We start from the raw sequence: 13,158 nt of genomic DNA, 5'->3' as shown, positions 1-13,158 counted from the left end.
TTCTGGTCTTCTTGTGAGAACTATAACTAATAAATCTCCCCAAATTATGATTCCATTGTTCAAAGCTCTGGTTAGACCCATTATTGAATATGGAAACTCAGTATGGTGCCCTTAACTTAAAAAGTACATAAATATGATTGAAGGTGTTCAACACAGATTTACCAAGTGTATAACTAGTAATACTAATAGTACTCGTGATCTTAGTTATGAGGAGCACCTGGCTCTTTTTGATATGCCTAGCCTAGAGTTTAGAAGATTAAGAGGTGATCTCATTGACGTATACAAGATCATGCACAATATTTATGATCCTTGCACCACCTCTTCCTTGTTTACTATGGCTAACTACGATAAAACTCAAGGGCACAACTTCAAAATAAACAACTAATTTCGTAACTAACCAGTTCCGCAAGTTTTTTACTGACCTTATCATAAATCTGTGGAATAACTTTTCCTATGACATCATCAATGCACCATCGGTAAACGCCTTCAAAAATCACATTGACAAAAGGTTTAAGGACCATGTATTTTCCACAGAGTTAAATCTTTATTGAGCTGTAGATAAATGTAGTATACACTATGCCAGATTTAAACAAGGGTCTGTTCACAACAAGTGATCCAAAAGCACGTAAATGGACACTGATTATGAGGGCAAAAGGCTTTTAGCCTATAGCCAAACATTTCTGTTTCTGTGAAATAAAAGGTATATATAGGAACAAACCCCAGACACTTCATCAAAAAGGAAGTGCCGAGCTTGTCCTTTTACGATCAATTGAAGTCAAGCCTGCAGTTGTCAGTATGCTGATTATGACAGAAGGCGATCCTTACATGGCATTTGTTGATATCAATGTGAAAAGCAAATCACACACACACACACACATGCAAGCACACACACAGCCACACACACACACACATGCAAGCATGCACACACACAGTCATACACAAACACAAATGTGCATGCATGCATGCACAAATTCATACATTTGTGCATGCATGCATGCACATTTGTGTTTGTGTGTGTCAGACCTGCCTAGGCCCCCAAATTGTGTATGATGACATGTTTACAGAGGAAACAAAACAGCGAACATGGATTAATTTCGTTGAAATTATATTACAGAATCTTGGTTTAGGACACATTTGGAATAATCAGTTAACATTCAAAATTCATAGACTTAGCCACGTTATAATGAATAAACTAGAATATTGGTATGTTTTATTCTGGAAGAGAAACAAATCTGAAAATAAATCTAAACTACTATTCTATAATAAAGTTACTCGTGAATACAGAACCGAGCCTTATTTGCTTGAAGGATATCTTAATTATAATCAAAAACAGTTATTGTGCAGATTAAGAATATCCTGTCATGATTTAGCAATAGAAAAAGGCCGATATTTCAACATTCCAAAAGAAAGGAGACTATGTTTACAATGTCAAACAATAGAGGATGAATTTCATTTCTTAGATGATTGCGAATTATACAAAGAAATTAGAATAGAATTCATACAAAAAATTCAAAATTACATTCCAAATATTATTAAACCCAGTCAGCTAATACTGGAAGACAAACTTGAGGGACTGTTTGGGAAATTTGTCAGTAACTGCTGTCAAAAACACCATAGCGTGCAAGAGTGATTCAGTGTCTTGTTCAGCATTTATCTGTTTTTGTTTTGCTTTTTTTTTTTTTCTTTTTGTGCGTGGTTTCATTTAACTTTGCATGCGTGTCTTATAAACCTTGTTCAGGTTTAATTGACATTAAAATTGATTCTGATTCTGATTCTGATTCTACATGTAACTTGTAAGTGCCAGTGTACGTGATCTCCATCCCAGTCAAGCCATTATGGCTTTTGATTCATCTGCTTGACCCTCTGTGTTCATTAAACAAAAGCTGCAAACATTTATGCTTCATAATGCACAAGTAACTTTGTAGCAATTGACATCAATGCTTTTTTTCTGAAATTACCTCAGCCAATGATGCTGCAGCATGAGAGTGAGTTTATTTTATTTAGATCTGAGGTCCATAGCTAAATTCTCAAAGGTACACACGCACGCATAGACATAGAGCTGAATTGAATGTGAGTGCATGCATACATACACATTCACACGCTTGGAAAAGAATACACATGCATGCACACATACATGAACACACTCTTTCTTTTTTTTTCTCTCTCTCACTCCTTCACACTCATACATATGGACACATATGAGCGGGCTCACACAATCACAAGAGATTAATTAATAGTTTGATAGAACACAAACACTCAGTCGCACTCTCTCTTCTTGCATGTACACATACAGAGTTGAATTGAAACAACGCATACACACACACACACACACACACACACACACACACAGAGGCACACAAATGCACATACACACACACACACATGCTCTCTTTCTCTCTCTCTCTTTCTCACAGAGAGCTTAACCCTTTCAGCCCTTTAATAGTCTTCTGCCTGTGCAACCCTTCCAGCCTGGCATGTTTTAGCCTGGCTGCATCAATGGGAAGGGGTGCCTCACTTCAGGCACAAATCTATAGCAACTGCTCAACCATTATTAGCTACTGAACTTCACAAAATGACTGAAATATGATTTTGACAAAAATTGCTGAAGTCTCAAGACGAAGGATGCAACAGTTTACATGTAACTTTAAATCAAAAACAGAAATAGTAAAATTTCAGCTTCTGTCAATGTTGAAGGTTGTGTGCTACTTCTTGATTGAAATACAATATACAGATTACTTTGTTATCTCAATAAGATAAATTCATGTGTGGTGTATGCTATACAAACAATACATGAAAATAACAGTCATTCAATGTGAATACATAAAACTTAAAAGACATAAAATGCTGAAATGCCGTGTTGATGCGGACCTTTTCGACAATGATCATAACCACACACATGTAATGATTACATACTTTCAGTCATTTATCATGAATACATAAGGAACATGAAACGCGTAAATGCAAAGTTAATGCTAAATATTCTCATACAATAATCACAAAACAACAAATCGATAAGGATAGTAAGAGAACAGATTAACTTTAAGATATTATACTATAACAAGTATAAGTATAATTAAAACAATGATGTACATGATCAAAACCAGCTGTTATTCAACAGTATTTAAAATTAATGCATAATTATATAATTCACATAACCTTGCACACACACACACACACACAGACACACACACACACACACACACACACACACACACAGAGTTGTAATTTGTATTGACAGCAATTGGCAAAGCACATACATTGACATATGTACATGTATACAAATTAACACTCTTTCCTCCCATGACCCCCCAGCCCCCTCTTTCCCCCCCGCCCACCCCCCACATCCACATTTATATCTCTTTGTTGATGCTGATGACATATTTCTCTTAATGTTCCCCTTTCTCTCTCTCTCTCTCTTATCCATCTCTCAGTCTGTGTGTGTGTGTGTGTGCGTGTGTGTGTGTGTGTGTGTGTGCATGTGTGCGTTCTTTATCATATTCTTTCTGCAGAACTTTTTTGTTTAGTTTTTCTTCTCTCTTTCACCCCTTTCCATTAAATACATGGGTGCATGTGCTGTTGTTACTGATGTAGATTAGCAAGGACAGATTGGATTTTTGGAAGAATGGGCCATGCCTAAAATCTTAATCCTTGAATAAAAAACATTTTGAGTTCTGAGTTCTTTGTCTGTCTCCGTCTGTCTGTCCATCTGTCTTTCTCACATACACACACACAGAGTTCTGTTAAACACCACACACACACACAAATTATACAAACACACACACAGTTTAACAGACACACACACAGAGTTGTATTGAAAGTAATGCAGAAACATGAACAGACACAAACCTGCACTCTTTCCTGCATGCATGCATACCAATCAAGATTTTAGAATTTTCATTTTTGACTCACTTGTGTAAACAAAGTGAGTTTATGTTTTAACCCGGTGTTCGGTTGTGTGTGTGTGTGTGTGTGTGTGTCCGTGGTAAACTTTAACATTGACATTTTCTCTGCAAATACTTTGTCAGTTGACACCAAATTAGGCATAAAAATAGGAAAAATTCAGTTCTTTCCAATCACCTTGTTTAAAACAATATTACACCTCTGGGATGGGCACAAAAAGATAAACAAGAGAGGCAAGGCCTTCAAGACTCACTTGTGATACACTTAAAAAAAAAAAAAAAAATCCAAGCTTTTTATGTTTTGAGTATAATTTCAAAATGTAATGTTTAAGATGAGAAAGATCAGTTTAAAGCAAATTAACTCCCCTAGCATTACAGAGTAATTTCCCTTGTTTACTATCTGCACCAAAACGTTTGCAAAATAAATAAAACTTCCATGCTTAGCAAAAGAAGTTCCTGTTTGAACAAAAAATGATAATAATGACTGCTCTAACTGTTGGGTCAGAATATCAGATCAAAGTGCCAAGTTTAGAGAATACAAAAAATATAAATATAACAGTAAATGCAGTTTGCATATAATTAGGCTTCATTCTTTATTTTTTTGTGCCCATCCCAGAGGCGCAATATTGTTTTAAACAAGATGACTGGAAAGAACTGAATTTTTCCTATTTTTATGCCTAATTTGGTGTCAGCTGACAAAGTAGTTGCAGAGAAAATGTCAATGTTAAAGTTTACCATGGACACACAGACACACACACACACACACACACACAGACAACCGAACACCGGGTTAAAACATAGACTCACTTTGTTTACACAAGTGAGTCAAAAATGAAGCCTAATTATATGCAAACTGCATTTACTGTTATATTTATATTTTTTGTATTCTCTAAACTTGGCACCTTGATCTGATATTCTGACCCAACAACAAGAGCAGTCATTATTATCATTTTCTGTTCAAACAGGAACTTCTTTTGCTAAGCATGGAAGTTTTATTTATTTTGCAAACGTCTTTGGTGCAGATAGTAAAAAAGGGAAATTACTCTGTGATTAATGCTAGGGGAGTTAATTTGCTTTAAACTGATCTTTCTCATCTTAAACATTACATTTTGAAATTATACTCAGTACATAAAAAGCTTGGATTTTTTTAAAAAGTGTATCACAAGTGAGTCTTGAAGGCCTTGCCTCTCTTGTTGTGTGTTGTTTTTCAGCTCATATGGGTTAAGTATAACCAGTTCAGTGATTCAGCATGCACCTTGTTAAATACTTTTATTATTATTATTATTTTTTTTTTTTTTTTTTAGATGAAATTGTATACTTTTGATTGCTTGAGAGCCAAATGCGTTCTGGTTCAGTTCAGGGACCCCCACCCCCCTGATCCTCCCTTCCCCTAACACGGCTATGCCCATGTACCCCACCTGGACCCCAACTTTTCAGTTATTATTAATTTCTGCCAGTTGCACCTATGCATCCTTTGTTACTGGTGTCTTATTTGGATAATGGTGTCTTACAAAGTACACTTTCTCTTTTTAAACTTGAAAGTAATCTGCATTATCCAGGGAAAATTCCTTTTGCAAAATGAAGACAGGGCTTCAGGTTGTATAAAATAATATATATATGTGTGTGTGTGTGTGTGTGTATAAAAGAAAAAAAAGAAAGCCCACAAATGGCATATATAGTACTAGTAGACGCCCACCATAACCAACCCGGATGAGATCAAGGACAAGTTCAATGAGGACCTGAATGCTGTCATCACCACTGTTCCCAACACAGACAAGCTCATCATTCTTGGTGACTTTAAAGCAAGAGTTGGCTGTGACAGCAGCACCTGGGAAGGCGTGATTGGGAAGCATGGGGTTGGTAACTGTAAGTGTAACAGCAATGGTCAACTACTTCTCCAGACATGTGCCGAGCACGACCTTCTTATCACAAACACCGTCTTCTGCCTCACTACCCATAACAGGACGTCATGGATGCATCCTCGCTCTGGGCATTGGCATCTCATCGACTTTGTCATCGTCAGGAAGAGGGACAGGCAGGACTTAGGAGTCACGAGGGCCATGTGCGGTGCCGAGTGCTGAACAGACCACTGCCTTATCGTCTCCAAACTCAACCTCTGCATCCAGCCCAAGAGACGGCCTCAGGGCATGAAAGCACCCAAATGCCTGAATGTCAACAAGCTGGAGCTAGGCAACATCAAGCAGAGCTTTGCTGACACCCTGGAGGAACGCCTTGAGTCCACCGTGCTGGACAATCAGAATGTGGAGGCAGCATGGGGCGCACTGCATGAGATGGTGTACAACACTGCCATGGAGTGCCTGGGGCCTTCTGCCAGGAAGCACAAAGACTGGTTTGATGAGAACTGCACTGAGATCAAGCAGCTGCTGGAAGACAAACGCCAAGCCTACAGAGCCCACATTGAAGATCCCAAGTCACAGTCAAAGAAAGATATACTGAAGAGTGCACGCAGCACCATCCAGCTGAAGCTGCGGCAGATGCAGGATTCCTGGTTGAGCAACAAAGCTGATGAGATCCAGGGCTTTGCAGACAGGAACGACATGAAGAACTTCAACGGCCTGAAAGAAGTCTACGGTCCCACCACCTCCGGATCTGCTCCACTCCTCAGTGCTGATGGTTCTACCCTGATCACTGACAAGGACGGGATCCTTGAGAGATGGGCTGAACACTTTGACAGTGTACTGAACCGCCCTTCCACCATCAATGATGAAGCCATCGACCGACTCCCCCAGGTGCCAGTCAGTGAGTCGTTGGATGCCATTCCAACTTTGGAGGAGACCCAGAAAGCTATCCGTCTGCTATCCAATGGCAAAGCCCCTGGCTCAGACTCCATTCCAGCTGAGGTCTACAAAGAAGGTGGTATGGCGCTGACTGAGAAGCTTCATCAACTGTTCCAGCTCATCTGGCAGCATGAGGCAGTTCCACAGGACTTAAAAGATGCTTCCATCATACACCTGTACAAGCGCAAAGGAAATCATCAGGCTTGCAACAACCATCGTGGAATATCCCTGCTGTCCATCGCAGGCAAGACTCTGGCCAGAGTGCTACTCAACCGTCTCATAGCACACCTTGAGCAAGGTCACCTACCAGAGAGCCAGTGTGGCTTCCGGAAAGAAAGCGGGACTATCAACATGGTGTTTGCTGCCAGGCAGCTCCAGGAGAAGTGTCAGGAACAGAACGCCGACCTTTACTCCACCTATGTCGATCTGACCAAGGCCTTCGATACTGTTAGTAGAGATGGCCTTTGGAGAATCATGGCAAAGTACGGATGTCCCAGAAAGATCATCACCATCATACGGCAACTACACGATGGGATGCTGGCCCGAGTCCAAGACAACGGAGAGACTTCAGAACCATTCCCTGTGTCCAACGGAGTCAAGCAAGGGTGTGTTCTTGCCCCCACCCTGTTCAGTCTCATGTTTTCAGCCATAGATGGCTCACTCTTCAACCTCAGGAGGCTTCAAGCAAAAACCAAGGTGAGGACAGACACCATCAACGATTTCCTGTTTGCTGATGACTGCACTCTCAACGCTGCCTCTGAAGCAGACATGCAACACAGCGTCGACAAGTTCTCTGCTGCCTTTGACAACTTTGGCCTCACAATCAGCACAAAGAAGACTGAGGTGATGCACCAGCCAGCTCCAGGAAAGCTTTACGTTGAACCAAACATCTTCATCAGCGGGCAACGACTGAACGCGGTGGACAAGTTCACATACCTGGGCAGTACACTCTCTCGCACAGTTGTCATCGACGATGAGGTGAATGCCAGACTCACCGAAGCCAGCGCTGCCTTCGGCAGACTCCATAAGAACGTTTGGAACAGGAGAGGCATCACCCTTGAGACGAAGCTCAAAGTATACAAGGCCATAGTTCTCACCACACTGCTCTATGGATGTGAATCATGGACGGTCTACAAACGCCACGCCAAAAAGCTGAACCACTTCCACACCACCAGCCTCAGAAAACTTCTCGGCATAAAGTGGCAAGAGAAGATCCCTGACACAGAGGTGCTCACTCATGCAAACTTGCCCAGCATCTACACCATCTTGATGCAGGCCTAGCTGCGCTGGGCAGGCCATGTAGTTCGCATGCCAGACCACCGGCTCCCCAAAAAACTGCTGTACGGCGAACTCCAACATGGCAAGCGCTCCCATGGAGGCCAAAAGAAGCGCTTCAAAGACACTCTGAGAGCTTCTCTGAAGGCCTTCAACATCAGCCATGACACATGGGAGCTGAATGCATTGGACAGACCAAAGTGGCGTTCAGCTGTCTACAAAGGCGCCAAATCCTGTGAGCCCAACAGAATCGCTGCAGCAGAGCAATGCAGACAGGCCAGGAAAAGCAGTGCCAGCAAGTCCCCGACAGCCGCCACCATCCCCTGTCCACACTGCGTCAGAACCTTCCGGGTGCGGATTGGCCTGACCAGTCATCTGCGCACCCACAGAGCCCAACCCACCCACCCCCAGGATGACTAGATGGTCCTCGTCGATCCTGATGGACGAACCACAGATGTACAGGTCACTGTTTTTCTGTGGACAAGATGTTCGCACACATTAATCTTTTATCGAATGTTGCTCAGTGCATAGAATTGAATCCATAGAATATTTTTTATTACCAAATATATCAGGGTCATGCAAACATGAATCTGAAGTCATTATGATTGTAGAAACATAAATACAGTAGGATTTTTGACATGATATATGCATACTTTTTATTTTTATATATAGTGCAAGTACATACACATGCTCACACGCGCACACCTCCCCACCCACCCACACCAGTAGAAACACGAGTTTATATGTATTGCAATAAAATTGTACAATTTCTCTTCCTGCTAAAAACAATCTCTTCCTGTTTAAAAAAAGTTTTTGTTTTTTTTAAGGGCTGTTCAGTGTGTCTGTATATGCATACATGTGTGTTCTTTTTTATTTTTGTTATTTTATTTTTTGGATAAGTGTTGTTTCAGTATAAGTGAAATTAGATGGTGTGTATGTGTGTGTGTGTGTGTGTGACTCTGTGTGTGTGTGTGTGTGAGACTCTGTGTGTGTGTGAGTCACTGTGTGTGTCACTGTGTATGTGTGAATGTCATATGGCACATGATATTTGTAGGAAACTCTGAAAAGCTTGAAGGTGGTTCTTGCGTTCATTCTTCATCACGACATCAGACATTATAATTTATAGGTAGTGAATGAGTGATAGGTCAAAATTCATTGTCAAGAACAGCAACTGAAACCCATTTATCATATGGCATAATTCCTTTTTTTTTTTGCAGGTTTGGGGGAGGAAGTGAGGGGAGGGGATTAAGTGGGTATACCCATGTAAATCTGGAAGGCCTTGCCTCTTGATTTCTTGCTTTTTTATTTTTTATTTTATTTTTTATACTATTGTTCTTCAGTGTTGCTATTTCTGTAATTAAACATTCTTGTTGGTGTTACTGATTCCAGGTCAACCAGCTGTCTGTCCATGACTCTATTCTGTTTGTGTCAACACTCAGTGGATCCTTTTATGCTGTTGGCAAGAGCTCGGGTCGGATCCATTGGTCTTTGAAGGAAGGTCAGACTCCATTGTTTAATGATTTAGGTGATGTTCCTGACTACATTGATAGTTTTTTTTTTTGGTTTGAAATTGTCCATGACATCTGATAATTGATATTTACAATATTATATATTGGGATACCTTTTGCACACACACACACACACATGCGCGCACACGCACACACATTCTTTCTCTCTCTCTCTCTCTCTCAGACTTTGGTCTGATTCGCAGACCAATTCTAAGTTTGATTTTCAGACTATTATCCAATTCATTACAAATTAGGTATTGCTCTAGACTAGAGTCAAATGCATATATACTTCATTAATGTGACAATTGAGCATATAATTTTTTACTGTGATTTGATGATGCTTTACCAGCACGAAAGTGTCATCACAAGCGGCTGAGAACATTGATGATTTTGACTTTTGCATTCATTATCAGTTGTTTCGCTTGTAACAATGTAAGATTTACAAAGTCCATCAAAAAATTTTCTGTAATTGTATTTATATATTTATTTCAAATTCCACACCCCATTTACCCGGTTTCCCCCAACTCAACATTCATCCCCCTCCCCCTCCTCTTGTAAACGATAACACTCAAATGTGAAAATCAGTACTCTAACAAAATGTCTACAATCACCAGTATGTGTGACAGGACATTGACACAAACACAAACACACATACACACAGAGTGACACACAGAGTGACACACACACAGTGACACATAGTAACACACACAAAGTCTCACACACACACACACACACACACACACACACAGTGACACACACACATACAGTGACACACACACATACAGTGACACACACACACACACACACACACACACACACACACACACACACACACACACTGACACACACACACACACACACACACATGTGGTTTTGCTCCAGAATTCCATGTTTACTGGTATGCAACAATAATGATGCATCTGGACTAAAAAAAACAATTATTGTCAACTAACAAACAAAAGAAAGAAAATGATTGTGACAAGTTCAGTTCTGTTCAGTTAGTTTGGACACTGTTTGGACAAATCTATGTAAAAACACACTGCACCACATCTGCTAAGCAGATACCTGCCCAGCAATGTAGCCCGATATGCTTGTCTCAAGGAAATGGCACTGTAGCTTGAACATGTTAATGCTTGATGATTTGTTTATCATTGCAGATCCTGTGTTGCGAATGCCTCATGATGATATTACTGGGTAAGCTGGAACTGTTGATTGTACTAGTTTGTAGCATTTATGATTAATTTCAAGCATACATTCAATTTATTTACTATGTGTAAGTTATTTGTTGTTTGTTGTCATGGCAGTTAGTGTGAGTTACATTTTTGACTGACTCAGTCAACCTTTATTGATGATCACACATCATGCAACTGAATGCAAGTAATTTGTCAGATTTGTAAAGATATCAAGCATCCTAGTTAATAATATTTTGTGAACGCTAAGCTATTAGACCTTTGCACTTACATAGAAATTTCAGTGGTCAGCTGTCAAGACTTCTTTCATGACATGTGAAGAACGTGTTTACAATTCAGATGGATACAAGAAAACAGTACACTGCCTTTTTTGCGATTTTTAAATTTAATTAAAAAAGCAAACAGTATTCATTGATTTATCTTATAATTTATCTTGATCAGGAAATAGGCTTATTCAAGTTATTGTTATATTATGTTTCTGTATTCATGGAACCAATGGTTTGTGGGTAATTAATGTGTTTTTAGGGTACCTTATTTACCAGACCCAAAGGATGGTTCCTTGTACTGGGTGAACCCAGTGGATGGCATTATAAAACAGCCCTACACCATACCAGAACTGGTCACTGCCTCACCCTGCAAGAGTTCTGAAGGAATTCTATACACAGGTCAGTTGTTAATCAAACGAACAGACTGGACAGGTAGATAATTAGCGTCACTAGAACGTCCACTAGAAATGTGCATTTTTGTAACTGTACTTAGACGTATGTGAAGGTTAGTAATTTAATATGTTGGAGTTTTTACCAAGGTATTTGTGGTACATACCAAGAAAGAATTTTATGAAATTTTTCTTTTTGTATTTTCCATAAGAAAATATATTGCTTAACAATAACTTCCATTTTAAAGAAAATAGTAAAGTTGTGCCGAGGGCATTTGTTTCTGCTTAGAGAAGAATGATAAGATTATGTTGAAGACATTTGAAACAAATAACGAATCTCAGAATCCACACTACATTCTTTGCGTTGGGATTGACAGGTACAAAAAAGGATGTATGGCTGGCAATAGATCCAGTCAGTGGGATGAAAGTTCAGACACTGACCATGGATGGAGCTCAAAGGACTTGTCCCTCTTCCTCCAAGAACCTGCTGTATTTGGGGCGCACAGGTATGCTGGTCGTTTTACAGGATCTCGTTCCAGAGGTCCATTGGAGTTCTTGTTGAACATCATCAATTTAGACTTGCCGGCCAGTACAATTTTAGCATATTTTGTAAATTTTTTCAGTCAAGTAGAACCACTAGCAACATCGAATAAAATTTTTGTTGCAGCCAAAATTGATTTTTAAGAAGCACCTCTTGTGTTCATCTACTCATTCATACTGGTTTCTGGTATTGTATGGCCTGCCATTTTAGATTTGTTAGAGCAGTTGGCAACAACAAGTGGAAGGATATCAAAACATCCAATCTGATCCCAGTACCAAATGAAACGGAAGTACCAAAGAAAATGAAAGAGCCTTCCAATACAAATGTGCCAGGAATCACTGAATTGGCAGTGGGAAATTGTCTTTGCATACTGCAAATCAAACGACTTAGCTCTGTGGAATATTGATGTGAAATTGAAAAAGCATTTGATTTTTCTATTTTCTATTAAGTATTATTATTATTATTATTATTGTTTATTTTTTGACACATCTTTGTAAAGTGATTTTTAATAATGGAAGGGTTGTTCATAAAAAAAAAAAAAATTGTCTACCTGCATTATTTTCAACCAGTGTCATGTTACGTAATTTACCTTTGAATTTTTGAAAATTTTCTTTCAGATTTGTGTCTTTAAAATCTCCGTGTATTTAGTTCTGAGTAGTCTGAACTATTTAGTTCTGAGTAGTCTGAACGAATACTGCATTAAATGTCAAGCTCAAAATGACTGTAGCATTCAGAGCAGGCAACAACTGTAGCTTAGGCAGTGTTTGTAGGACTGATTGTCAAGATATACCTCTGGCAGACACTTAGAAAAGTGTAACAGTGAGAAGTGGGGAAGGAGACACCACACTGAGAAGGGATTGGTGGTGTGAATGTTCATCAGTTTGCTATTTTTCACAACTTGTGCTTCTAAAGCATATTTATGTGACTGAATTATATTTTTTATGTCTTTCATTTAAGTTACATGTGGATTTGATTTTTAAAAAATCTGTGGTATGGAAGACTGTGTATATCTGCTTGATGAAAACAGGATATGTGCAAAATAGGTGTACATGCTTTTGGTGAATGATTTATATGTTCAGAGAACTGATCATCTTTTGTTTGATTTTCAGAATATACCATCGTCATGTTTGATACTCAAACAGGGGAAAAGAGGTAAGATGTTTGCAATATTTTTTCTTAAAGTTTTTAAATGAAACTTAATTAGAGGTGTAGATAATATGTGTGCATTTATACAAGTAGTACAAATTTTATTTTATCCCTTTCCTCTCCCTTTTATTGTATCTTATTTTGCA

The 13,158-nt window shown here is 39.3% G+C and overlaps 1 protein-coding gene across 1 annotated transcript in view; it reads left to right on the top strand.

The window, feature by feature from the left end:
* LOC143286947 (serine/threonine-protein kinase/endoribonuclease IRE1-like) overlaps positions 1-13,158 on the top strand; it is a 33,813-nt gene that overhangs the window by 1,140 nt on the left and 19,515 nt on the right. The window contains exons 2-6 of the mRNA XM_076594919.1: positions 9,362-9,470; positions 10,638-10,674; positions 11,196-11,335; positions 11,703-11,831; positions 12,976-13,018. Of these exons, the coding sequence (XP_076451034.1) occupies positions 9,362-9,470; positions 10,638-10,674; positions 11,196-11,335; positions 11,703-11,831; positions 12,976-13,018 (458 nt within the window). The remainder of the gene's footprint in view (positions 1-9,361; positions 9,471-10,637; positions 10,675-11,195; positions 11,336-11,702; positions 11,832-12,975; positions 13,019-13,158) is intronic.

Source organism: Babylonia areolata, chromosome 1 (assembly GCF_041734735.1).
Source record: "Babylonia areolata isolate BAREFJ2019XMU chromosome 1, ASM4173473v1, whole genome shotgun sequence".
Taxonomy (NCBI): domain Eukaryota; kingdom Metazoa; phylum Mollusca; class Gastropoda; order Neogastropoda; family Buccinidae; genus Babylonia; species Babylonia areolata.
Note: the sequence above shows the minus strand (reverse complement) of the source record. Positions and strands in the feature narration are given on the sequence as shown.